Consider the following 27211-nt stretch of genomic DNA (forward strand, 5'->3'; position numbering starts at 1 on the left):
TGTTCCATTGTTTAACCGTGTAGGGTACTGAAATGCATTTCGTATTCACGTCATACTCAGAATGTGAGGCTTTACTCTTTTTATTTTTCCCTGGTAAACAGATGGACAAAGTTGTACCCTTAATCTTATATTCACTCTGATGGCATCAACCATTTGTACATTGTCATATTCTATCTTCTTCTTTTCTTTTTTTCATATGCAACTGTGATTCAACCTTTTTTTCCCAGGATCAGTGTGTATGAGAGACCATGTTGCAGCCAGGGGCAGAAAAGAATCCCTAATTTCAAAATGTGTTGACGTTGTTCTTTGTCAACACAATTGTGCTACTGCTGGCTGCTTTTTTACTCAAACTTCAAAGCTCCTCTGCTCCTGTTTATCTTCTTGGGCCTTCGCCCATGGCTTCCAATTCCAAGGTTTTTCTTCTTTTTTTCTTTTTTCACCATACTCAAAATCACAACAAACCCATTATTGTTTCTTGTTAGTTAGTTGTTAATCAACCCATTTTGTGAAATGGGTAGCTGACCCATTTTCCATCCGTGAACCCCAAGCCTTGATTGTTTTAATTCTTAAATGTTGTTTGTTTGCAAAATTGGTCTTCCAGATATTTATTTTTAGCTGATAAAAGAATCAAAGTGTAGATTTTTATTTAGTAATCAATTCCCTTTTATGTGTGCTGGATTGTGGTTAAGTTGTTTTCTTGCTTATTGAGACATTTGGCAGAGTTTTTTATAATATAGGATCATCTGTAGGCATTTGAAATGGGATATGCTTAAGGTTACTGATTATTTTTTGCTGTATTGCTATATACAAGATTGAGTTTTTATTCTCATTGTTAGATGTCCTTAAATAGGCTTTGTTTTATTGGCTTTTAAGATTGACATTGTGCCTTTAATTCTAACTATTTTTTTATTATAATTCAGTCTCAAAAGTTAGTGAATAATTATTTTACCAAAGTTCCAAGATCAAGTTTGGACTCTCATGATCAACCTAATCCAGAAGAAAATGTCAACCACTCAGAAGTACCATTGCTTTCTTCTCAGGAATTTGATTTGAATTCTTTAAAGCATGATCCGGGTGAAAGAACTCAAATCTTGGACTTTCATCCAAATCATCGTGATGTTATTCGAAGAGAATACCTTAGGAGAGGTCCTTGTCAACCTCGACTTAAAGAGTATCCTAGAACAAAAGTTTCTAGATACATGCGTCGTTTTGATCCTCAGTGGTTTAGTGAATATTCTAATTGGTTGGAGTATAGTGGAAGTAAAGATGCAGTCTTTTTGTTTGAATTGCTATCTCTTTGCAGACGATAATATTCATCAAGGAGGGGGTGATGTATTTTCGACCATAGGGTTTAGGAGTTGGCAAAAAAAGAAGAGTCTTAAAAAAAATGTTGGTGGCAGCAATAGCATTCATAATCAGGCAAGAAAGGAATGAAACCTCGTCGTGTACAGTTGTAGTAATATACTTGCACTTTCAATAGAGAATTGTGTTTGTTTTGATTTCTTCGCGTGTTTATTTTTTAATTTTCTTGAACCCCCTTATCAAATGTTCTGGTTCAGCCCCTGGTTGCAGCTCCACAATGAGGAAAGCGAGTAGAAATAGATATTACACCAAAATGGTTAGTCATATGTGTATTTCCGCTGTTAATAAATTGTTAGTTTTCTTCTTTTATGTAAGTAGTAAACCACAATACTGAGACATTTTCCAGATAATACATCATGAACTGAATTTACCTACTTAAAACTCAATATTTTAAATTACTAGCTCTCTTTTGTACTAATCGTGTTGTTTAAAAAAATTCGCACAAATCAAACTTGATGCAATCAAACTCATCCAGATCATGTGGCCTACATAAAATTTGTGTAATTGCAATGGAAATAGGGTAGTGTAATTTTTCTGCCAAACTAAATAATTTGGATTATGTATATATGTCAATACTACTGAGACTAATTGATCAATGCAGCTACTACTGAGATACATATTAATGTGATTGCACTCTGCGACTTCAAGATGGTTTTTGTTTTTCTTCTTCAGTACAAGAACAAAATGCCTACAGGTTGTGTGCATTTCATGCACTTTTATCAGTGTTTATTATTACTGCAGATGTAGGTGTTTTGAGGGCAGAATCATTATTATTTTTATTAGAAGAACCAAGGTTTTTACTTAGATACTTTGCTTCAGATGATTGCAGAGGGTTCGTAATAAGCTTATGTGATAAGATAAAATGGCAGATTACATGTTCAAGCTTAGAGTTTTTGTCCAGGAAACACCTGTTTCATAAACTGCAGAGTTAATAACATGTTTGTTTTCCTTATCAAGGAAAACAGAATTGTTTTCATTTTCTTCGCATGTGTGACTGACACTAGCACTTTTGTTGGTGTAATTTTCATCTATTTCCACCTTCTTGGTTGAAGCTGTCTTTTACTGGTACTTCACTGTTTGGCAATGCAATGCAAACGTCTGCTGCCAAAGTGGCAACGATGCGGGTCTAGGGAGATAACAAGCAGCGACGGACATGCAATTTATGTGCTGTTTTTTTGACCTTCTAAACTCTTTTTTCTGTACTTTTTGCATTATGTGCTGTTCAAGTGAAATCTCTTCTCAAAGCGCGCACATGATCTCTGTGATTATATCCTATGGTTATTATTACATTCAGAGAATACTGTAATATTTGCGTCCATTTTGAACTCTGTTCCTTTACCTGCTGTTTATAATGAGCTGCATTATTTTCTTAATACCATTACCTTTTTGCTCTGAAGGTGGAGAACTATGAGTAAAAGTTGAAAACTTTATGCAGTGAGCACATACATGCGGAAAAGGAAATATCCTACTGTTTTGAAGGGAGTGGATATCTTGATGTAAAGAACCAAGGAAGGTTGATTCATCAAGTTGTGACTTAAAGAGGCAATTCTATCCTTTATAATGTTTGTTGCCGTATGAGATCAAAGGTCTGTTCTAACTTCTTGACTTTTGCCGCCTTTATTTTTTCTATTTGTTGCCACGAAAGTGAGACGTGGTGAAAGTTGATCTCAAAACATAATCAACAGCATTGTAATTATTTTGGATGAAAGACTACATGTTTAAGAGTGAAAACAGAAGTATACTCTTGCTCTTATCTCTTTTTGGTGTAGCCATGATGTTCCCATAGGTTTAGAGGATTGGGTGGCTTTTGTAGAAAATCCTGTCTTGTTGTGAGGCTCTATTCCTTTTAGTATACTTCTTGTATACGGGCTCCTTTTTCTGCCCTATTTATATGAAAATTATTACTTGATCAAAAAAAAAAAAAAAAAAAAAGAGTGAAAACAGAAGTATTGTTGGCATTGTATAAGATGATTGGAACTGCACAAAGCTTGAAAAGGCAGTACTGAAAGAAGTATGAATCCTATATGACTTTAATGTTGGAAACATGGCAGGCTCTGAATTAAGATAGGGACTGTTGAGGCCTATTTTAACGTGCTACAAGAAATTAGTTTCTCAATTTCTTTGCAACTTATTATGAAGAATTGCAAGGTTGGAAGATCAAGAGCTTTATTGGCCAAGTAAAAGGGTAATACCAGACAACCCTATCGACAAATGAGGTCATTGACTTGAGCGGCTTGGGGTGCGCCCTAATTGAAGGTCTAGGAAACAAGTTGGGGAATGTTAAGAGTTCTTTTGTGCAAACAACTCGAGGGCAACATGGACGTTTGGCGTGTGGGAAACCTAGAGCATCGAACTTATTTCATGTGCTACTTTGGGAAACTCCTTGCCGAGGGCTACTGATGCACTTCCCTCTATCGCTTCATTGAGGTCGGGTCTCAGGCAAGAAAAAACTCGGACATCGTAGTTTTGTGCTTAATCAAAAAAAAAAAGGGTAATACCAGACAGAGTACTATGACGACAAATGAGGTCATTTCTTGTGTTCGGCAGGAGCTTTTGAGAAAGGCGCACTAATTGATTTTGGTCTAGAAACACTCTCTCTTCTATGCTGGGGAATGTTAAGAGTTCTTTTGTTATTTGACATACAGTAGAACTCTGTAAAGTTTTTCAACTTTTATGTTCTCTTGGTTTGGCGTGTGTCAAACCTAGACATCTTATTTACTTATTTCATGTGTCTATTGAGATCGAATCACTTATGACCTTTTACATACTCATTCTTCTTGCTACTGATGCTATCAGCTTCGACCTCTATCGCTTCATTGAGGAATGTGATGTGTTTTTTTGTCAGGCAAGAAAAAAATAATGCAGTATGAATCATCGTAGTTTTGTGATCTTATCTCCTGGTGTATATGACGTGTAGAAACCAGATAAACCATGCTTGGAGCTTGAGGAATGGTTCTTTTTGTGGCTATAATCCTTGTCAGTTACATTCCTATATGGATTGGGTACAGGTATTATTATCAGTTTTGCTTTTCTCTTTTACTTCTACTTTTGTCATCCAAATATCTTTTCTATTTTGAGATTTGAATTGCTATTTATGTTAAACCTGCCTCAGATGGATGAGGTTACAGTTGGACTATACATGCTCATGATCAGATGGATGAGGTCAAGAAGTAACAACATGAAGTTAGCAGTTGGACTATACGTGTTGGAGAAATTTGCCCTTCATGTTAGTCTTTTGGGCTAATTGCCTATGGTCATTTGACGTGTCTTTTAACCAGGAATTGCTTTGCCCTCTATCCCATTCGATGTCTCTCTCTCTCTCTCTCTCTCTCTCTCTCTCTCTCTATTCTTCTCTGATCATCTAAGATTAACAATCATATTTGTCGTCGTGTGCTCTTCCTCAAAGCTCCTTCTGCGTTTTGGATTGGCTCTATTATCATCTTTCTTGCTTATTACTCGTGATTTATCTGTTAAATGGGCAATAGATGATGGGGGTTAGGGCTCTTTGTTTCTTGGAGTTCACTTTTATGACTCTGCATAGCCGTGCCATTAGACATTGGGAATTTGCGGAGTTTACGGCCGAGGATGTTGGGCAAACAGTGATGAAAGGATTTTCCTTCCGCTAAATGAATAGGAACCAAAATGAAGAGTCAATTCAGATGCATTAACAACATCCAGCTCTGTTAACTAAGAGTATTTTGAGGAGTGACTTTATGCATTTTCCCCTCCCAATCGTGCTACAAAAATTTGAAGAGTACTGATCGTTGAGCAAGTGCATAAATGTGAATAATTGATATTCTTGGTGGATAAAGATGATGAAGGGACTGTGCTTCGGATATTCACCAGGCTTGTGGATGACTGATATGCGTATTCACCTTTTTTCTTTTCCTTGCCCCTTTTTTTTTTAAATGTACCTTCAGATGCAAATCTTTGTTAAGACCATTACCCTCGAGGTTGAGAGCTCTGACACCATTGACAATGTCAAGGCGAAGATCCAGGACAAGGAAGGCTCGCTCCAGATCAGCAAAGGTTGATCTTTGCTGGAAAGCACCTCGAGGATGGACGAACTCTTGCTGACTACAACATCCAAAAGGAATCCACCCTCCACCTTGTCCTCCATCTACGTGGTGGCATGCAGATCTTTGTGAAGACCTTGACAGGGAAGACCATTACCCTTGAGGTTGAAAGCTCCGACACCATTGACAATGTTAAGGCAAAGATCCAGGAAAAGGAAGGCATCTCTCCTGCCAAGCAGAGGTTGATCTTCTCTGGAAAGCAACTCGATGATGGACGAACTCTTGCCGACTACAACATTCAAAAGGAGTCCACCCTCCACCTCGTGCTTCATCTAAGGGGTGGCATGCAGATTTTTGTTTAGACCTTGACTGGAAAGACCATTACCCTTGAGGTTGAAAGCTCGGACACCATTGACAATGTCAAGGCAAAGATCCAGGACAAGGAAGGCATCCCTCCAGATCAGCAGAGGTTGATCTTTGCTGGAAAGCAGCTCAAGGATGGACGAACTCTCGCCGACTACAATATTCAAAAGGAGTCCACCCTCCACCTTGTTCTTCGGCTGAGGGGTGGTATGCAGATCTTTGTTAAGACATTGACTGGGAAGACAATCACCTTGGAGGTCGAAAGTTCTGATATAATTGATAACGTGAAGGCGAGGATAAAGAGGGGATTCCTCCAGATCAGCAGAGGATGATTTTTGCTGGAAAGCAACTCAAAAATGGGAGGACCCTTGCTGATTACAATATCCAGAAAGAGTCCACTGTACATTTGGTGCTGCGTTTGAGGGGAGGCATGCAGATATTTGTCAAGACTCTAACCGGGAAGACCATCACTTTGGAGGTGGAGAGCTCGGACACTATTGCTAATGTGAAAGCCAAGATTCAGGACAAGGAGGGTATTCCACCAGATCAACAGAGGCTGATTTTTGCTGGTATGCAGTTGGAGGGTGGTCGTACCCTTGCTGATTATAACATACACAAAGAATCTACCCTTCACCTTGTGCTTCGTCTCCGTGGTGGCTATTGAGATGTTAATTCCCTGCTTGCTTTTTTGATATGTTCCGTTTCCTTGGATCTTTTCTATGAACAATCTTTAAGATTTCTGTTCTTGTTATGATGCTGGCAGACTCTTTTAACATGTGTGTGACTATGCCTTGACGGCATTTGTTTATTTTGTTTTGTGTTTAAAACAGTTGTTTTCTTCTTTTTCTGTTGGCTTTGTCTGAATAAAGTACTTTTTATGGTATATTTCTTGTATGAGCATGTCTATATCATTTCTTGGTTATCCAATGAAATATGAATCAGATTAGCGAACCAGTTGTTTCCGGTTATTTCTCTTCGATGAAGAAATTTAAGTTGTGAAGTTTTATCTATGTTAGTTTTTGGAATGCCTGTCTTCTAAATTTTTGTTCGTGAATGATTGTCAATCAATCTATGTGATGGTTCAAAAACAGGGGCCGAGGCTAAGACAGTATATACTTCTTTTTTACCTTCTTCTGTTTAGAAATGTCACGAACTTACGAAAATAATGCATCCGCTATTCGACACACTACTGCAGTATCGCTGTTGTAAGTTGAGCCCCTACAGCTACTATTTGATGTTGCACTCTTCTTTATCCCACATTTTCCAATATGCGATTCTCTTTAACTCTTGCTACCGGATTAGTCCATGCTGCAGTTACGCAGAACGTACTCCTATTTCGAAAACTATATTTTGATTTTGCTATAACATCAGTCTATACCGTGTTTGAACATTTGGTCGATCAATGAAGTTACTGAGACATTCCCTCGGGAAGAGGGCTGGAAATTGGAATTGAATATTACTCTACTTTAGAACCTTAATGACAAAATACTTTACGTGAATTTGTATTCTAGGGAGGGCAAATAACTGGGGACTTAGAAAAATCTAAGAACCATAATTAGCAAAAGAGAGTATTCTAGGGAGGCCAAATTTTGTATGGAGATGCTAGCATAATGTGGCGAATTCTGAAGCAATCGGGTGAATTTGGTTAAGGACTGCAATGTTGTTTGAAAACCTTATGCTCGTGAACTATAATGCTCCTTGCCAACTTCAAGTTAGATTAATTTGATAAGTTATCAATTCCGAATGCTCTCGGGTCACCAGGGGATCCTCTTGCTAATTGCAAGTTTGGTTACTCCATTATTTCCAAACTTAAGCTGAAAAACGAAAAGACAAAAAGGAGAACATGTCCTTATAAACTGATTATCTTATCTTGTTTGTTTGAAATTAACATAGCATTTAATTGAAGTAATTTTGTCAATACCTGTTAGTATTCTGTAAACCAGAATATATGAAAGAAAACAATTAAACGAGAAAATCAGAAATGTTAATTAAATATCCGAGCCCACAAGCATTTGAAAACAAATGCAGAGAACTTTGAGGGGAGAAAGATCAGAATTTTCAGTTTCTAAAATCTTAGGCAAGACAGGCAAAGCTTCTATGAAAGGGTGAGATGAAGAGGTGCAATCCAAAAGATATCTCTTCCATTTCTCATTCACACCTTTTAAAAAACACAACAAAACCTTCCCAATTTTTTGTATTTAAATGGAAAAACAAATGGTAAAATATATTGCCAAATCCTTTTTATCCTTTATACCCTATTATGCGAGTAAAAGCAACACAACTTAGGCGAAAGATCAACAAAATTGACTAGTAGTTATTCCTATGGAAAATCATAAATTCAACAACACCTGTCGTAAAGTAAGTCTTGACAATCTAGTAAGATTTCAAGGAAAGTCAACAACACAAGTTGTAAAGTGTTACATGTAAGTCTGGACAATTTGGTAGGACTTGAAGGTAATTCAACAACACAAGTTATAAATAGTTACAAGTAAGCCTTGACAATCCTAGTGTTCGGAAGAGAGTAAATTTTCAGTTTCAGCACTTCTTTCGAAAAATGTAACAACTTATTCACAAAATAAGCTACACTTTTAAGCACTTGCTACTTAAAACTACTTTTTTTCCAGCTAATCCAAATGGGCTATATCAAAAATAGCATACACCCATACAATGATATAGACAGACCAATTGAATAATAGAAAGGGCAACGAAAACAGGAAGAAAAAAAAAAAGGTAGTACTCGACTGAATAACCAACTCTACTTAATGAGGAGGAAAATGGTCCAATCGTACTATGAGAAAACATAGATGCTGAAAACTCCATTACTAGCAGCTCCTTTGGATCATTCCCAAAAAACACATTTCATTTAAAATCATCTAAATGGAAAAGGAGAGTTTGAATCAAGCTGATACAACAACAACAACAACAACAACCCTGAAATCACATAGCATTTGACCATCTCAGAGTTTATAAGTACTCCAAGATGACATTACAATTAGCAATGCTAAAAAAATCAAATAGCATTTGAACATCTCAGAGTTTATAATGTACTCCAAGATGACATTACAATTAGCAATGCTAAGAAAATGATCAAAAATAAAAATGAGGAAAGTAGACTTTCCATGCATAATTCAAAAGCCAACTTCCACCCTCATGTTGCTGTGGAGACCAATATAATTGACAGGTGCAAATACCAGATCCCCCAACACAAACTTCTATCGCCAGAATTCCTACCTGAAATGTTACAACATAGCCAAGGATCAACAGGGAGAGTCCGTTGCACTTTTGTGTACCTCCACCTCGGTATACAATGACATCTTTCCAGACTGTAGGCATATAATTAAGCATAGGAAATCTCAAGTTAAGGAGATCACAGAGAGTAGAAGTGACGTATAAAATGATACGTTGTGCAGTACGATACTTTCACATAACAAAAACCCAATAATCACACATAGGCAAATACTAGGTAAGTAATTTAGGCGAGATCAAGCTCTCTGTATAAACAATTGCAAACTTAACGATATCACAATGAGGCCATAATCCAAATGGTCCTCTAAATGTCGTCCTGAATACAGTACCACCAGATCCCGTATGTTGGCAGCGTAGTAGCACTTCACCATCCGCAAACAGATGTTTTGGTCTGGCGGAATTAAAAAGATTAGGATTAGGTATTGCAATCAATTTAGTCCAAGATTCTTTGACACCATAGTCTTTCATTACCCACAACTCAAAAGTGCGCTTATGGTGATGTACATATGTAGAATACAAGCAAAGCATTCCTCCCAATACTGAAACACCATGGTCGGTGATCCGCTTTTCGGACCTATTGCACATTCCCTCCAACAACGGTATCTCTCCATACACCTCATTTGAAATATTAAATGAAACGATAGTATAATATGGTGACATACCAGACCAATGAAATGCTCCATGTACAAATGGCAAATAATCCATACCACAATCCTTAAAACCCGGATAACAATGAACGCCTGTAGGATAATTACCGATTCTTCTCCAGGAACCACTTTTTAGAGAGAGAATTTCAACACGACGACCAGATCCATTCAGGTTAACTGCAAGGATCTTATAGTCACCACTAGTTGAGTCATATCCCAATCCCCATACACAATCCGTCAGGGGAGATTCTGGATGGGGAAGTTCTATTGATTCTCTTGTGGAGGGGTTCCACAGCAAAAGGGGTAGATTGGGTCTATCAGACAAATATACAAGAAGAACCAGTCCATCATAACCACAATAAGGTTTGCACTTCATTGGTATGCAGTTCGAAGGGCAATCAACTTTTTGTTCATCCTCAACCATTTGAACCGGGGATAAAGAAGAAGAACGGAATCCAAGGCCACGGTCCTTAACACTCCACAATTGGCAAATAAGAATTTTTTGGGAATTTTGGTCATTCTTGGCATGAAGGTGATGCTTCATCTTAAAGTAAGGATCAGCAATTAATGCCTCCCAAAATTTTGAAACACATTTGAATCGAAAAAGAGACCGCACAGGTAACCTGCTGAGGATCTCCATCATTATGTCCACTTTAAAGCGAATGCCCGTGGCCTAGATAAGACAAGTAGAGTGCTTTAGTAGTTCATTTGTTGAAGATGTTAAATCTTTTCAGGCACACACATATACACATGGAGTATATGAAAACCAATGTAAATTGGTGTTTTATAAGTAGTACTATCATTGGTAACTTAGTTGAAGGACAAAAGCAATCTTGACAGTGTTATGAATACGTAAGCTAGGTGCTAGGATGACGACCGTGGACATCTAAGACAATGATTTCTCACAAAATGTCTGAGGAGTTGTTAGATTCTAGTAGTAATTTATCAATCAAGAAATCATTCATGTCAAAGAGCATAACTACGTCTTTTTTCAATCACAGAAAAAAATCCTACCATGAAAAATGGTTTCTTCAATGTTATTAAGCATGCATAATGCTTAAGAAGTCACCTGATCAACATCCATTTGGTCTTGTGTATTACTATCATCTGAAATGCTCTTCCCTGTGAGCAGAATAGACAAGTAGTGAGAGGTGCCGTCAAAATCAAACACAGAGAGCTCAAATAAAGAAAGAAACCTTTGCAAATTGGTACTGATTTCTTCTTCTTCTTCTTCTTCTTCTTCTTCTTCTTCTTCTTCTTCTCTTTGCATCTGCTGAGCTTTTGGGGCGGCCTCTGATTGAGCTTTCCATTGCTAATCTGATTATTCAAAAGACTGAGCATCCATTGCTAATCTTTGTATACAAAATGGTTTCTTTAAGCATAAAATACTCACTTGATCAACATCCATTTGCTCCTGTATACGGCTCCATAATGCTCCTCTTCCCTGCAAAGCAGAATAGAGAAAGGTGCCGTCAAAATCACACATAGCGCAGCTGCAGCTCAAAGAAAGAAAGAAAGAAAGAAAGAAACCCGGTGCTGATTTCTTCTTTTGGGGCGGCGCTTCTACTCTCTGATTGAAAAGATTAGCTTTTTTTTAATTTATAATAATGGATTTCTTCTTCATCTCATGGAGATTGGAGGATATTACTGACTTCTTCTTCGTTTGTGTCATCCTTCTGCTAGGGTGAACTGCAGAATGAATCTAGGATCGCCGTCACTCAAATATGGGGGTGGTTGGGCCGACCCATGATGGACTTTTGCACCAATATTGTTCCTTTCTGTTTCTAAATGCATTGGATTGGCAGTAGCTGCCTTTAAGCACCAAGCATCTTTTTAAGTGTTCGAGTTGATTTTATTAACGAATAGTATCATGTTTGGATAAAAGTGTTTGATAAGCATTTTTTTTGTTAAAATGGCCTTAAAGTTGTTAATACAAAAAGCTAATAAGAAAATATAAGCGATAAAAAGATAATATACTTGGTCAAATTAATAGTTTTTTTAAGCTAGAAAGCAATAAGTTGGGGTTCACCAACTATTTTATTTTGACTTATTTTAAGTAGTTTTTAACTTATTTCAAACACTTTTTCATTTTGTCAAACACTCCAAAAAATTAAAAAGGGCTTATAAGTAGGTTTGACCAGCTTGTAAGTCAATCCAAACATCCTCTTAACTTATTGAGATAATGGTCAACAACACGCTTTAACTATTAGTTGTTCTTTTTTTTTTTTACCTAAACTATTACCAATTAGTTTGTAAAACACACAATAACTATCAATTGTTTACTTTCAGTGAGGTGTGTTTTGTAAACTAGTTGATGATAGTTCAGGTAGGAAACTAAAAAGAAAAAGTAATACTTGACGTATGTTTTTTACCCTTAATCCTAATTTATAACGTATGTTTTTTACCCTTAATCCTAATTTATATGACGCTCTTTTGTTTGTTGGTGGTCTAAAAATGAATCACGTCTTTCTATGTTTAGTAATAATTCAATTTTAGAATTATCTTTTCATCCCTAATGAAATGATATCTAGCCACACAAAATTCTATAATTTGTTTTATACTATAAATTTCAAAAATATTCCTTTACTTTTTAAACTTGTTATCAAGCCAAATACCATTATATAAAATGGGACAGAGAAAGTTGTACAACAACAATAATAACATAAGTGTTGTACAATCCCACACAAAATGAGGTCTGGCCATGAGGGTTTCCGTACGGCACAGATTTTACCTCTACCTTGGAAAGTGCATTGAGCTAAATTCGTAGAATACAATTGGATAAATGCCATGGTGACACGTGTCAATAGACCGACTAAAAATTTGCAAATCGGCATTTTGGAATTTTTTCCTTTAGAAAGGTGCAATGATACTGAAGGTGAGAGAGGATCCGGTTGCTTGTTGTAATAACAGAACACCGTTGGTAGGTAATGGTCAACTGTTACAAGAAATCCTTCTATTAGGACCCGTTTGGCCAGGAGAATTTTCACTTTTTTTTCCCGATTTTTTTCACTTTATTTGAAAATCAGCGGTACTTCATGAAAATTTCAAATACAACTTGAAGTTCTTATTTTCACTTTTTCGCTTTGAGTATGTTTAAATAACCAAATATTCTTTGCAAAAACTATAACCAAACACAACTTCAACTTCAAAACTTTCAGATAAAGTAAAAAATATTTAATTTTCGTGGCCAAACTACTAAAAGTGCACTAATACTTGAAACTCGGAGGACTATTAGTGTACTACTATATAAAAGAAAAGGGACACTCTGAGTCAAAAGCCAAAAACTTGGAGGACTATTATTGTAGATGAAAGTTCACACGTTTGCATTTCTGACAACCTAAAAATCACCAAATGCATAGGTTGGAGAAAAACAAGGAAAACATGGGAAGAGGAAGAAAACAAATATTCCTTGGACTTGGTCTGGTTATGGTGATGGGTTTAGCTGTTTACCTGAGGCTTTGGACCATTGACTACAAATTCTCTTCTACTGAAACTGAATTACTCAGGTATTCTTTCTTGATTAACCTTTATATGTACCTGAAAAAAGATCATGTCTTTAGGTTAGTAATGGATTTTCCCTTTGTTTGGTTGCTGGGAAAATTGGGTGTAGTTCAAGAAAAAAAAAAGGACTAGTAGGGGATGTTGATTAGTCTTAATTTTTAAGCAAGAACTTTAAAAAAGCAATCACCTTTTACTTATATGCAGCATTGGAATGTGGATTTCTTGTTTGTATACAATATTGGTATCTTTTATTTTAATGTTCTTGTTTAATATTTGGTATGTACCTTGAAAAAATCATGTCTTTGCACCTAGAAATGGGTCAAAAATTGATGAGAAATGGAATTTCACTTTGTTTGGTTGCTGGAAAAATTGTATAGTTCAAGAGACAGAAGGACTAGTTGGGGATTTTGATTAGTCTTAATTTTAAGCAAGAACATAAAAAATAAAAAAAAGCAATCACCTTTACTTGTATCCAGCATTGGAATGTAAGTTTCTTGTTTGTATTCAATTTTGGTAACCACTCTAGTTCAATTTTACATGAAGTGTGGAAATTTTCTTTCAAAAAACGGAAAGATTGCTTGAATTTAATTTTTTCAAAAGAAAAAAATTGGGATGTAGGCTTCTTGTTTGTATTCAATATTGGTAACTTTTATTTTAATGTTCTTGTTTAATATTTTGTATGTAAAAAACTCATGTCTTTGCACACATAAATGGATCAAGAAAATGATTGGAAATGGCTCTTCAATTTGCTTGTTTGCTGGGAAAATTGGGTATGGTTCAAGAAACAGAAAGGACTGGTTGGAATGTTGATTAATCTTAATGTTAAGCAAGGACATTTGAGAAAAAAAAAAAAAAAAAGAATGACAAGTTCAGAAGCTAAATCACCTTAAACTTAATATGTGTACATATTTGGAATATTAACACAAATACAATAAAAAAATCATGTCTTTACTTTATCAAAAAAAATCATGTCTTTGCACTAAGAAATGGATTTTCACTTTGAAGCAGTGGCTGGGGATGTTGATTAGTCTTAACTCTCAATAAGATTAAAAAGCACCAACCTTTATTTTTGTGTCTAGCATAGGAATTTGGGTTTCTTGTTTTGTATTCAATATCGATAACCTTAAATAAAGGTCTCAGTCTTTTGTATGTACCTCATAAAAGATAATGTCTTTGCACCCAGGAATGGATCAAGAAAGTTGATTGGAAATGGATTTTCACTTTGTTTGGTTGCTGTGAAACTTAAGTATGGTTCAAAAGACAGGGACTAGTTGGGGATGTTGATTAGTCTTAACTTCTAAGCAACACTATTAAAGAAAGCAATCACCTCTACTTGTATCCAGCATAGAAATGTAGGTTTCCTTTTTCTATCCAATTTTGGTAACCACCCAAGAGAAGTGTTTTATCTTTCTTTTCTTGCTTGACTGACCAGCAAAAGGAAAACCAGTTTTGAATTCCCCATTTGGACTAGAATATCAATTGAGTTAGGAAATGAAGGTATCAGAAACTTAATGACTGCCCTCTGCTTTTGTAGTATCCGCTTGTTTCTCTCAGTCTATGTATTAGCTTCTGAGCTGAACGAATTTGTTTTTGCCTAAACCACGTAATGTCATATGAGTTCAGTGAAGGAAAGTGGGCAAAAATGTTTAATATAACAAGTAGGATCTAGGAGTAAATGGCCTCAGAGATTTTATCCTTTTTTAACTTTTCTTTGTGTGTTACCCTTATGAGTTTGTGGAATTGGAATACACATCTAAGTTCCTTGAGGGGTGAAAATCATGTGAACCCCATTGCATATGCCTTAGCAGGTAACTTGCCTTGGATTTTGATTATAGCGTTGTTTTGATTAGCACATAGCAGACCACTTAGAACTAGTACCGAGGCAAAATTGGTTCCAAGTTAAGTACTGATTGAAATACATAAGAAATTGTGTTTTCAAGATGAAGGTTGTTCATATACCACATTTTCAGCGCGAGTCTAAAATTGCTGGCAATCAAACAGATGATCATATTTTATATTAAAAATCCAACTTTCTTATTAATATAAAATTTCAATGCCATTTACTGCTTCGCTAAGTATTTTGATCCTGGTTTCTTGCAGGAGACAGTTCAATCTTGCTAGTAGAGAAGCAATGGACGAATCTGCAGTGTGGAGAAAAAGATATAATGATGAGGAAGTGAAATCTTCCGCCTGCCAAAAGGAAGTGATTAAGATAGGCATCTTTCATTGAGAATCAATAATATTTTGGTGAGAAGTTTACCATAGACGTTTGACATAAGTATTATATCTAGTGAAGCCCTTGAACTGCCGTTGTTATATTATGTTCTGCGACATGTTATCCTCTCTATTGACAATCAATGATGGCATGAGTAATTTAACACCTTAATTCCTTATTAATTAAGTAATGTACCACCTTAACCGAGAATATTTACTAGGCAATCACATATTTACCAAAGTAAAAAACAAATAATATTCACCTTTTCTACAATAATACATCTGCCTAGAAAAATGGTTGTATCTATGACCCTATGTATAAGCAAATGTTGTGTTTCCCCTGAACAACATTTTTTGTGTTTCAACGATAATGGCTTCCTCCTTTATGTGCAGCATGAGTTCTCTCTTGTTAAATGAATCTCGTAACCCATTGAAATTAGTCGAGGTGCGCGCAACCTGGCCGAGACACCATGGTTATAAAAAAAATCTCGTAAATTCCAAGTCCAACTACGACAAAAAATATTATGAAAGTGATTTCTCTGTCTAGTTCAAGCCTGAGAAAATTAGTGATTTCTTTTCCCCTCTGCATATTAAAATCCAGCTGTATTTGAATTTCTGTTGAAATTTCACCCTCTAGGTGCATATGCTACATTGTCAGTTTGTCACTGAAAAGTTTGAGATTCTCTATTGTTTTGTTAGAACACATATGATTCAGAAAGTTCCCTTACATTCTCTCGTTCAACTAGAAATTGGAATAACCAAGTAGATAGGCTTGTGCATTTCCTGCACTGCATTTGCCATATGCAGCTTTTCTTGTCAGGCATTTCTTTAGGCGGAGGTATTTAGTTGATCGCAGGATTTGGTATTACAGATCCTTTTTCATTCTCGACAGTTAGCTCTCATCTTTCCTCATCAAATTATGCTTTTTGAACCTCATTTGTTTTTATTCCTAGGAGCACCTCTCTCTCTCTCTCTCTCTCTCATGACACCACCAGCACTAAATTAATTTCTTCTATGAGAATCAGATAAGTGGGGATTGTCGAGTAGGGACAAGAGGAATAGGGAGTATTCACCTCCACTCGGTAGGCATCCAGATTTACATAAACTGCAATCTCTTTCCTATTAGCCTCAAAAGGACTTTATTTGGGAAGTGTTGACTCAATCAAGGACTTTGCAACATCCTTGCATACTTGCATTATCTGACATGAGTGAACAATATATGCAATCTACCCTTTATTGTAATTGTTGGTCTTCAGATGGATTTATATCTTACCGATTGCTTATACAATTGAGATTGGTGTCAAGAGTATGTTTCATTTAAAAGTAGATTGAAATGAAAAATGCATATTCTTCTTTGAAACAAAGAGAGTGCATTTTCTTCCTCTTCTCTGGTACCCCCTCCTCTACTGCCTGACCTAGTTTATTAAAGTGACAAACTTTTAGCTCTAGAAGGAATTGCTTTTCATCAATCTACCTGATGACGCCATGTTACCAGTTCAAAAAAATTTTACCTGATGATGCCGTAGATTTCTAAGAGGCAGTGACTCCTGTTTGTGTTCTCAGAAAAGAAAGGAACTGTGGAAAAAAATTGTCAAGAAGTTTTAAGGAAAATTTGAGGAACAGCCTAGTCTAATTCTGTTTAGTAGCAGATTTATAAGTCACGGATGCTTGTCTGTATAAGTTGCTCAAATTGGGGAAAACATAAAAGTTACTGCAAACGGTAATTCTAATGTAATACAGAATTTCGAGAGGAATGGGTGAAGGAAAACTATGACATTGATATCATTAACTGTCCTTTATATAATACTCACTCGCGAAGAGATACCTAGTTTTATGGGAAAATAGACCCAGGTCTCCATATTTGTATTTGATATTATCCTCAAAGCTTAGAACATTCAAATAAGTGGGAAGACCAAATGGAATAGGTCAATTAAATGGAGCCGAATGTTGGCTATTGCTCTACACTATCCTGTTCCTTGTTCTTTCCATCCTGATCTGTGTAAAGAGAACTGATGCATTGTTTCTGCTGTTTTGCTATTGCCTTGTCCATGTTATGTATCAAGACATAGAACATGTTATCTGCGCTAAGTTCATAGTCAAGTGAAAATCATTTGTTTCACATGATCTGATTATTGAGGCATGTTTCATGCATTATAAACGTCTTTATGTTTGCACTCCTGGAGTAAAAAGAGTTCCAATTCTTTCCCATGCCAGCTTTAGTTAGAAAGTTGGTTAACTGTTGCACCTCATTTGCTAGTTTGTTAACTTGTAGGGTTTTGTGTAGATTAAGCAGTTGTTGAAAGAGGATAGCACTGCTAGCATTAAGAAGAAATTGGACCTGCTACAGAAGGTGAATGTTTGAAACGACTTTCTTGATGTGTTTCTTTGCATATTTTTGCTCTTTCATTATCTTTCTTGTGTTTGGTCGGTCAAGGCCGAAATGCTTATCATCATATTCACAGTTCAATTAATAGTTTATTTATGCTGTCGGATTTCACCAGGAAAACATTGATTTACTTGAACGACTTGAATCTTTGAAACAAGAGCTTGAATCGGAGAAGTTGAAATGTAGCATGAGACAGATATGACTTCACCGGAAGCCTGGCGGTCTGGAGAACATTCGGAAGTTGATAACTTGCCAAATTAATCTAACTCGAGCTTGGCCAAGGAGGACTGTAGTTCAGGAGCATAAAAGTTTCAAACAAGATTACAGTCCTTAACCAAATTCACCCGATTGCTTCAGAATTTGCTACATTTTGCAGCATCTCCATCCAAACTTTGGCCTCCCTAGAATTATCTCTTTTGCTTATGATGATTCTTAGTTTTTGCTAAGCCCACACAGAGCGTTTTATTAAATTTTGGTTTGTACTTTGTATAGACATATCAGACATGACCAAAAGGAGTTCACAATCAGAGCTTACAAAATGCAACATGTTAAATGCTTTCAGTTTTCAGGAAAGTGAAATTTGCTTGGCCCTTTGTTCACTAGAATCATTGCTCAATCATTGTGAGGTGATTGGTATTAGTTCTTTTACTTTGTTATCTTATATGAATTGACTTTCTCAACACTGCAAAAAAAATTGAAAAGTAATCAAGAGCATTTGCATTACAACGTTCTGAAGAAAAAGTAATAAGAGGTCTTAAATCCAATTTCCAGAAGTAATCAGAGGTGAACTTAAATCCAATTTCCAGCTCTCTTCGAGAGGGAATGTATCAGGAACTTCACTGATCAACAAAATGTTCAAGCCCGCTAGAAGTCTGATGTATAAGCAAAATAAAAATATAGTTTTTGGATAGCAGATGCATTTGTAGACGGAGAAATTTTATCGGATTTGAAATAGGATTCTACAAGATGAGTTCAATCCATCTTCAAACTCTGAAGTTGGTAAGGATTTCTTGGAGGTTACTTTATCCTAAACCCTAACTCACGCCTATATAAAGGGACACATATTCCCTAAGAAAGGCATCTCAAATATACCAGAAATTCATAGATATTCAAAAAGAGATCAAATCATATCTCAAATATCTGACAAACTCTTGGATATTCACAAAGAGATCAAGATCTCAAAATATCTCATTACTCATGGATAATAATGGCTGGATATTTCTTGACAACCAAATACTTCAAAAAGATCCACAATCTCCTTTTATGGAGATCAAATACATCCCCAAAAAATCCACACATATCCAAATCCAAATCATCCTACGTTCGAGAAATACGCTACTAACGATCCTCGAATTACGGAGAATATTTAAGAGAAAAGAATCAAGGGAATATACAGATTTGTACTCACAATCTTGATAAATGAAATTACTCATTTTATAAATTTTGTGATTGTAGTTTATTTTCTGTATCTTGAGAAAATTTATTGCAAACAGCATTATTTTAATTTTTGCAAAGTTTTTGACATTTCTATGCAGAAGGTAACATTTTAAAAATTTTGTTATACTATATTAGGCTACAGGACCTGTTTTTGAACCATAATATCGACTGATCCACATTCATTCACGAACAAAAAAATTTAGACAGGCAGTCCAAAGACCAACATAGAGGATACTTTACAGTTCAAATTTATTCGACGAAGCGTAAATAATAACCGGAAACGACTGGTCCAACCATTTAAACCAGTCTTTAAATGTTACTAATCTGATCCATATTTCGTTGGATAACCAAGAAATTTTATAACCATGCTCATACAGAACCAAGGATTATACCACAGAAAGTACTTTATTCAAACGAAGCCAACAGAAAAACAGAAAACAAACATAACAAATACCTTTAAGGCATATTCACACACGTCTTTAAGCAGTCAACCAGCATCATAACAAGAACACAAGTCTCAAAGATTGTTCAACAAAGAGATCGAAGCAAAACGCAACAGATAAAAGCGAACACGGAATTAACTTCTCAACAGCCACCACGGAGACGAAGCACAAGGTGAAGGGTAGATTCTTTCTGGATGTTATAATCTGCAAGGGTACGGCCATCCTCCAACTGCTTACCAGCAAAAATCAGCCTCTGCTGATCTGGTGGAATACCCTCCTTGTCCTGAATCTTGGCTTTCACATTATCAATAGTGTCCGAGCTCTCAACCTCCAAAGTGATAGTCTTCCCCGTTAGAGTCTTGACAAATATCTGCATGCCTCCCCTCAAACGCAGCACCAAATGTAGAGTGGACTCTTTCTGGATATTGTAATCAGCAAGGGTCCTCCCATCCTCAAGCTGTTTGCCGGCAAAGATCAAACGCTGCTGATCTGGTGGAATCCCCTCTTTATCTTGGATCTTCGCCTTCACATTATCAATTGTATCAGAACTTTCGACCTCCAAGGTGATTGTCTTGCCAGTCAATGTCTTCACGAAGATCTGCATGCCACCACGTAGACGGAGGACAAGGTGAAGGGTGGATTCCTTCTGGATGTTGTAGTCAGCAAGAGTGCGTCCATCCTCGAGCTGCTTTCCAGCAAAGATCAACCTCTGCTGGTCTGGAGGGATGCCTTCCTTGTCCTGGATCTTCGCCTTGACATTGTCAATGGTGTCCGAGCTCTCAACCTCAAGGGTTATGGTCTTTCCGGTTAAAGTTTTCACAAAAATCTGCATGCCACCACGAAGACGGAGGACAAGGTGGAGGGTGGATTCCTTCTGGATGTTGTAGTCGGCAAGAGTGCGTCCATCCTCGAGCTGCTTTCCAGCAAAGATCAACCTTTGCTGGTCTGGAGGAATTCCTTCCTTATCCTGAATCTTAGCCTTGACATTATCAATAGTGTCGGAACTCTCAACCTCGAGAGTAATGGTCTTGCCAGTGAGGGTCTTTACAAAGATTTGCATCTGAAATTTTACATTAAAAGGGAATATTAGACATAAGAGAAAAGCTTATCATATTTCAGTTATTGTTGCACTAACAAAAGCAAAAACGAATTCAAGCATATACTACAGAAGTGCATACTTTACTCTATTAAACAAGGGAATTGACAATGTCACGTAACAGTACTACATCAAAATAGCAAATGTGATTTGCAGAACCAAGAGCTATCAGCAGAGGGGGTGCCAGAAATATTTGACTCATCCTATAATTTCATCTTTTGCTAAACATATTCTGAAATTTAAGTACAACGCCAAAAAGAACAGTACAGAATGGACTGCATTTCAAAGAAAAAAGCTTCACTCTACAGTGTGCACTAAAAAGTAACTGCTTTTATGTATGTACATACAAGGCTAAGCTTTCACATTCACAAGAAATATTTGAACTAATCCAACCCAATCACATACAGAATGAAAGAGTAAGTTCTTTTGTCCAGGGCCCAACATGTGTGTATGTGACCAGAGAGTAAAACATAGGTTTGCACATAATATGACAAAACCAAATATGGCACAAAAATCACAAATCATATACAATGACCATAATGAATACTAATATGGAACAATAGGGATGCATCGATAATAAACTAAAAGAGCCATATTCCATCATGGAAGAAACAAGTGTTATCCCAAATTTGCCATTATGCAATTCTCTTAACTATTGCTACAGGATTAATATGCGGTTAAGATGAAGGGACATAAGGGAAATGGGAATACCAAGATGGAACAATAGGGATGCGTCGATAATAAACTACGAGATCAAGGAAGAAACAAGTGTTCCTTGCCCCACCCTCCCCCTACCCCTAAATGTTCCACCCACCCCCATCCAATGGTTATCCATAGTAGGAAGCTAACCCTGCCTCCATCGAAAGTGCATTCTATATGAGAATGACAATTTATCAACTACCTCATACCTAATCTGGCCCTGCCTCAAATTGGCTGGCCAAGCATTGCAGACTAAGCTTATGGCATGTAACTGTGAGCTTTGGCCCAAAAGAAACTTACAGATTGGCCCCTTAAGCTAGATCAGATCCCTTAAGCTTATGCTATTTCTTCTTCTCTTCTTCAATTTACTGACTGAAATTCGTTGATAATATGTAGCTTACAATTTTTTTTCATAATTTGTTAATAATAGGAATGATGAAGAATTTTTGTTTACTTAAAGATAGAAATTACTCGTTGCTAATTCTTGACTTTTTGTTGTAAATATACAAATACACGGAAAGTGCAAGAATATTTTTACACTAGGTAACTAAATGGGTACTTTTTTGTCCGAGTTTAACTTATATACACAATTAGTGTAAAGAAATTACGGAAAAGGCTCAAATATGCCATCGAACTGTCGGAAATGGCTCATTTATGCCACTCGTCAATAGTTTGGCTCATTTATGCCATCAAACTATAGGAAATGGCTCATTTATGCCATCGAACTATAGGAAATGGCTCATTTATGCCACTCATCAATAGTTTGACTCATTTATGCCATTACTCGTTACAATTTTTGTTTACTTAAAATGACTCGTTCAATTCTTGACTTTTTTATTTCAAGAATATTTTTACACTAGGTAACTAAATGGGTTTTATAATACAGTGTAAAGAAATTATGATGCCACGTGGCCTCACTCGTCAATAGTTTGGCTCGTTTATGCCATCAAACTATAGGAAACGGCTCATTTAATTATAGGAAATGGCTCATTTATGCCTTCATCACGTTTAATTAAACCGTTACCAAAATGAATTTTAACGCCGGTTTTATAATACAAGATATGACACGTGGCCTCCAATTAGAGGTCTGCGTCGTTTAAAAAAATCCAATTTTAAATATCCTTAAGAAAAAAATACACCACGACCACCCATAACCATAATCTAGTTGGAGGTCATGTGTCATATCTTGTATTATAAAACCAGCGTTAATGAAAGATGGCATGGATGAGTCATTTTGGTAACGAGTAATGGCATAAATGAGTCAAACTATTGATGAGTGGCATAAATGAGCCATTTCCTATAGTTCGATGGCATAAATGAGTCATTTTCTATAGTTCGATGGCATAAATGAGCCAAACTATTGACGAGTGGCATAAATGAGCCATTTTCAATAGTTCGATGGCATATTTGAGTCTTTTCCGAAGAAATTAACTTAACTATATTATGTACCTCTCTGTGAAAAGGATTTTTTTAAAGCTACATCAGGATTCCATGTAAACTTGTGTCGCGTCTGATATAAGACTTCACTTTCTCCCTCCTTTTCAAAGTGGGAATTGTCTAAGTGCCACCCCTTAGAAGCTTGATATACCCTAAAAGCATATCTTTGACCGGACCTCGTATTGACCCACCAGGGGCGAATTTATGTATAAAAAATGGTTCATGTGAACCCATGGTCACACGACTAAACTCAATGTATTAGGTTTATAATTCTTAAAATATATCTATTATTATCTGAGGGAACACATGGTCAAACGGATTTTGAGCGGAGCACTGGTCAAGTATTGAGTTTACTTCCCTAAGATCTCGGTATCAAACCCTACTTACTGCACTCTTGCTTCTTCTTTTCTTTTTTAATTTATATAGCAGGTTTTCCTTTTTTATTTTAGTTCTAATCCTCCACCTCTATTGTTATTATGCATCTCCTTGATGCTTTTGTGATTATAAAACAACTTGCTTCATCAAAAAAATGTAATTAATTATCTTTTGCTCGCCAAGTTGATGTCACTATAAAATTTTATATCGTATCTTGAAAGCATTGGTGAACCCATCCTCTTGAAATCCTTGATTCGCCTCTGCAACCCACCCTCTGCCACGGAGGTTGCACTTAGCATAGAGCTATACCAAGTGAATCTTAGTGAATTATCCTCACGCAGAGCTATCCCACACAAGGTGATGCTGATAACAACAACAAACCCAGTGTAGTCCGACCCCTGGGGTCGGGGGAGGGTAGGATGTAAGCACACCTTACCCCTACCTTTATGGGGGTAGTGATATGATCCTAGGAAGCTCATGGACAATTATGAAGGCTAAAACCCGTGTTAGAGCTTTGAATGTGCAATTCCATGCCACACACCCTTGGAATAGGAAGATGGGGCCTTTGGAGGCCATTGAAGAGCAAGTCACAAGGGTGTGGATGATTGCTTGGAAGAGACATGGAGATGAAGGTCGATTGATTGAAGCCACAAAAAGTGGCTAGAAGTGCAATTTGTGGCAAGGAGTGCAAACTCGAGGCTAGGATTGCAATTCAAGTGAAGAAGGACCCATGTGGGGTTATTTCCGCAAAGACCACTTTCGGGTCTTTGTTGTACTAGGGCTTAGTAGTTAATTGCCAAATGTGGCTAGTAGTTAATAATTGTGGCTATGCATGTAAAGGCAAAACTATATAAGCTTGCCTTGGCCTATTTCCATTCCTTAGCTTGAGCTTTATGATGAAACTCTTATGAGTGTAGTTCTCCTTCTATGGAGTTTAGGTTATGCTATTAACTAATTTTAGGCAGTGGGTGGATTCCCTTATTAAAACCTCGCCTGGATAATCTTGGATTAGATTTCCATGTATGAGTTTGAGTCTCTTCTTCCTTGTAATGAAATCATCTTAGATTGTTGATTAATAGGTGTAGGTTTCCTTTCCTATGTTGATTAGTCACAATTGTAGTTTGATTAATTCTCTTCTTTCTTCTAAATCTCCCTAAATTTCTATCTATCTTAATTTCCGCGTTTTGATTGTTTGATTCGGTGTTTCACAATCCGAATCTTATCAGGTAGGGAGGCGGTTTCCGATAGACCCTCAAGCACGGTAATGATGCAGACACACCCTATGCTGAACTTACTCAAAATAGGATTAATTGAGTTGTAATAATCAAGTGAGACAAGATACTTGCAAAATTATAGAAAAAAGAAACTAGATGAAGAATTCATTAAGGCCACAAATTAAATTTTATTCCCACCTAGGTATAAATCTAATCGAAAACGCTAAATCTAAAATACCCATCAACCCTATATATATATTTTTTTTTTCTTTTATGACAAGCCGCTACCCTTTGGTTGCGCATAGGTCAACCGCGCTCCTGTGGAGAGGTAACCCGCACTAAGCAAGCCATGTGCGACCCAGAAGGCAAATCCCCTACTTTCGTAGGCATGGATAAAAAACGTGTAATAAAATTCAATCAAGTAACACTACAACACATGAATCAAGATCCAAACATAATCGAAATTAACTGATTAACACAACAAAAGAGATAGATTAAATCAACACTAACAAAAGAAACATAAAGGGAATTCATCAGCATTTGTTTACAGATGAACAATAAAAGAGAAAATTGGTACCTTGAAAGTGTTGTTGTTGTTTTTTTTTTTTTTTTTTTTTTTTGGGAACTGAAAGAAGAGAGAATTTAGATGAATGAAAAGACAAGGAATTGAAAAGGCATTTATACAGGAGGTGATGGCCGACCTAATAAACCTATAAAATATCGCCCATTTCTTTTTGGTGAAGGTTTCTTCAACCACTAATTATTCTATTTTTTTTTTTTTTATAACCACTAATGATTATTTAGGAGTATAATTTATTTGGGGATTAGGAGACAACCTTCCATTTCAAACAACCTTTTCTCCCAAAAAAAAAAAAAAAATTTATGTGAACCTATTTTCTTATTAATCCGTGCCAAAAAGAATGACCTCTTTCTATATTTGAAAACAATTTACCTTTATGCAATGATTTATAGCCACACAAAATTTATGACTCATTTAACACCACAAGTTTAAAAGTCTTCTCTTCTTTCTTAAACTCCGTGCCTAGTTAAATGGGTTCACATAAATTGAAACAGAGGGAGTATATGGTTTTGATTTGCATGATAGTGTTTTCATTTGAGAGAATTTAAAATATAAAAAAGTAAATATATAAAATAATCGAAAAAATTAGTCCTTCCGTTCCAATTTAACACAACTCGAATTTCGGGAACCAAATTTTATTATTCTGACCATGAATATCGAACGTAGAATCTTTAAGTTGTGAAAAATAATTTACTTTATCTAGAAACTATATAAAATTACTATAAATTACAATAATTAATAATTTTAAATATATAAAGGGCATATGAATAAATTGTTGTCAACGGTAATTTTATTTGACTCTCGAAAACCGAAAAGTATCGTATAAATTGGGACAGATGAAGTAACATTTACAATATACATAAAACAATATTAATCTTATTAACACAATTTAATTTTCACTGAAGTGATTTGTAAAGATGGATCAGATAGATCTGCTCTTGGGTGGTATCGACGCTTTGTGCACATCTGATTATTTTACCTGCTACAAATTTATTGTCTTCTATTAGTGCAGTATTAGGTAATATTCTGCCCATCTCGACTATCTAATCGAATATCGAATTTTTGTTACATTTCACTAATATAAGTATCAAGTAATTCTATCTATCATGACTTGAGAAGATCTTTTAAAAAAATCACTTGGTGCTTTTTAATTGGGACTCTAATTTCCAAATTTACATCTATTTTATTATTTACCAGGTTACACGCTTAATTGATCTATTTAAGACATTTAAAGAAACAAAATATTGTTACGTGACTAGAAAACACTCAATTGAATAACTAGATTAAGAAGTCGGAACCTTTAATAAATGAGTGGATTCGAACATTATGATTTAAGTAAGTTTTAAATAAAATTAATATATTTAGAATCTAATTGAAAGAGTTATAAATTCAGAATTTTATATTAGAAGTATACTTATTAAAAACTTGAAAAATCCGTAAAGACTGAATAAATTATTTGATTATTTCAATACTAATAATGATGTCAACAAAAGAAGTGTCAAAGAGGCATTCGTATAGCTGTATAATAATTTTGACAAGTTGTAGTTGTTGATTATTTCTTTATGATTAAATTAGTAACTAGGACAAACACAACTTGTACAACTTTTTATTCTCCTCGCCAAGTTGATAATTTCTATTATGTTGATAAATTATTTTTCTGGGAGCATAATTGTTGGAGCTGGATGAGGCATTGGATCAGTAATTCTTCTTTGTATACTTTTATAAATATCCTACCTTCTCAACTTAAGTATTCCAATTATTTGATCATCATTTTAACAGAGAAATATGCTGAATTTCAAAAGCTAATTGCATTTAATCAAAATATTTTGTAATCATTCGGTATTCAAAATATACTGAACCGACTAATATGAATTTACGTCGCATATAACTCATTAAAAGAGGAAACAATCCTTATTATGTCTTTTAGTCCAAAGGGTCGAACTCGAGACCTTGAATATTGTACATCCCATTTGGTCAAAAGCTACTACCACTTTTTCTTTATCAAATAGCAGCCTAAAAACTGCAAGTTGCTAGAGCTTGAGGCAAGACTTGGATTTGAAGGGGCAATTTGCACGATTGCCTTATTCGAGGTGGTCTTTAATTTTTGCCTCTCAAATTCTTTGGTCTTTAATTTTGCCCTTCGCCTAAAATATCTCGAGGTTCTGAGTTCGAATCCCGGCTAGTGAAAAAATAAA

At 35.9% G+C, this 27211-nt stretch overlaps 3 protein-coding genes and 1 pseudogene across 4 annotated transcripts; 2 read left to right on the plus strand and 2 right to left on the minus strand.

The window, feature by feature from the left end:
* Positions 1 to 385: 385 nt before the first annotated feature.
* Positions 386 to 6692, plus strand: LOC132057293 (polyubiquitin 3-like; annotated as a pseudogene).
* Positions 6693 to 9021: 2329 nt separating this feature from the next.
* LOC132057294 (F-box/kelch-repeat protein At3g23880-like) lies at positions 9022 to 11440 on the minus strand. Of its 2 annotated transcripts, none has more exons than XM_059449830.1 (3): positions 11165 to 11440; positions 10704 to 10756; positions 9022 to 10307 (listed from the first exon to the last, which is right to left on the minus strand). In XM_059449830.1, the coding sequence occupies exons 2-3, from the start codon at positions 10716 to 10718 to the stop codon at positions 9201 to 9203; spliced, it is 1122 nt and encodes a 373-aa protein (XP_059305813.1). In that variant the 5' UTR covers positions 10719 to 10756; positions 11165 to 11440; the 3' UTR covers positions 9022 to 9200. The 2 variants fall into 2 exon arrangements, with proteins under 2 accessions (XP_059305813.1, XP_059305814.1); XM_059449831.1 differs by having other exon boundaries at positions 10704 to 10830.
* A 1485-nt stretch (positions 11441 to 12925) lies between these two features.
* LOC132057997 (uncharacterized) lies at positions 12926 to 18340 on the plus strand. The gene is made up of 5 exons (XM_059450569.1): positions 12926 to 13140; positions 15236 to 15351; positions 15987 to 16006; positions 17634 to 17699; positions 17851 to 18340. The coding sequence occupies exons 1-5, from the start codon at positions 12986 to 12988 to the stop codon at positions 17935 to 17937; spliced, it is 444 nt and encodes a 147-aa protein (XP_059306552.1). The 5' UTR covers positions 12926 to 12985; the 3' UTR covers positions 17938 to 18340.
* Positions 18341 to 19600: 1260 nt separating this feature from the next.
* On the minus strand, positions 19601 to 20712 carry LOC132057295 (polyubiquitin). Its single transcript, XM_059449832.1, has one exon. It carries the CDS (start codon positions 20673 to 20675, stop codon positions 19758 to 19760), a length of 918 nt encoding a protein of 305 aa, XP_059305815.1. The 5' UTR covers positions 20676 to 20712; the 3' UTR covers positions 19601 to 19757.
* Between the last annotated feature and the right edge of the window lie 6499 nt (positions 20713 to 27211).

This window comes from Lycium ferocissimum, chromosome 5, assembly GCF_029784015.1.
Source record: "Lycium ferocissimum isolate CSIRO_LF1 chromosome 5, AGI_CSIRO_Lferr_CH_V1, whole genome shotgun sequence".
NCBI classification, from domain to species: domain Eukaryota; kingdom Viridiplantae; phylum Streptophyta; class Magnoliopsida; order Solanales; family Solanaceae; genus Lycium; species Lycium ferocissimum.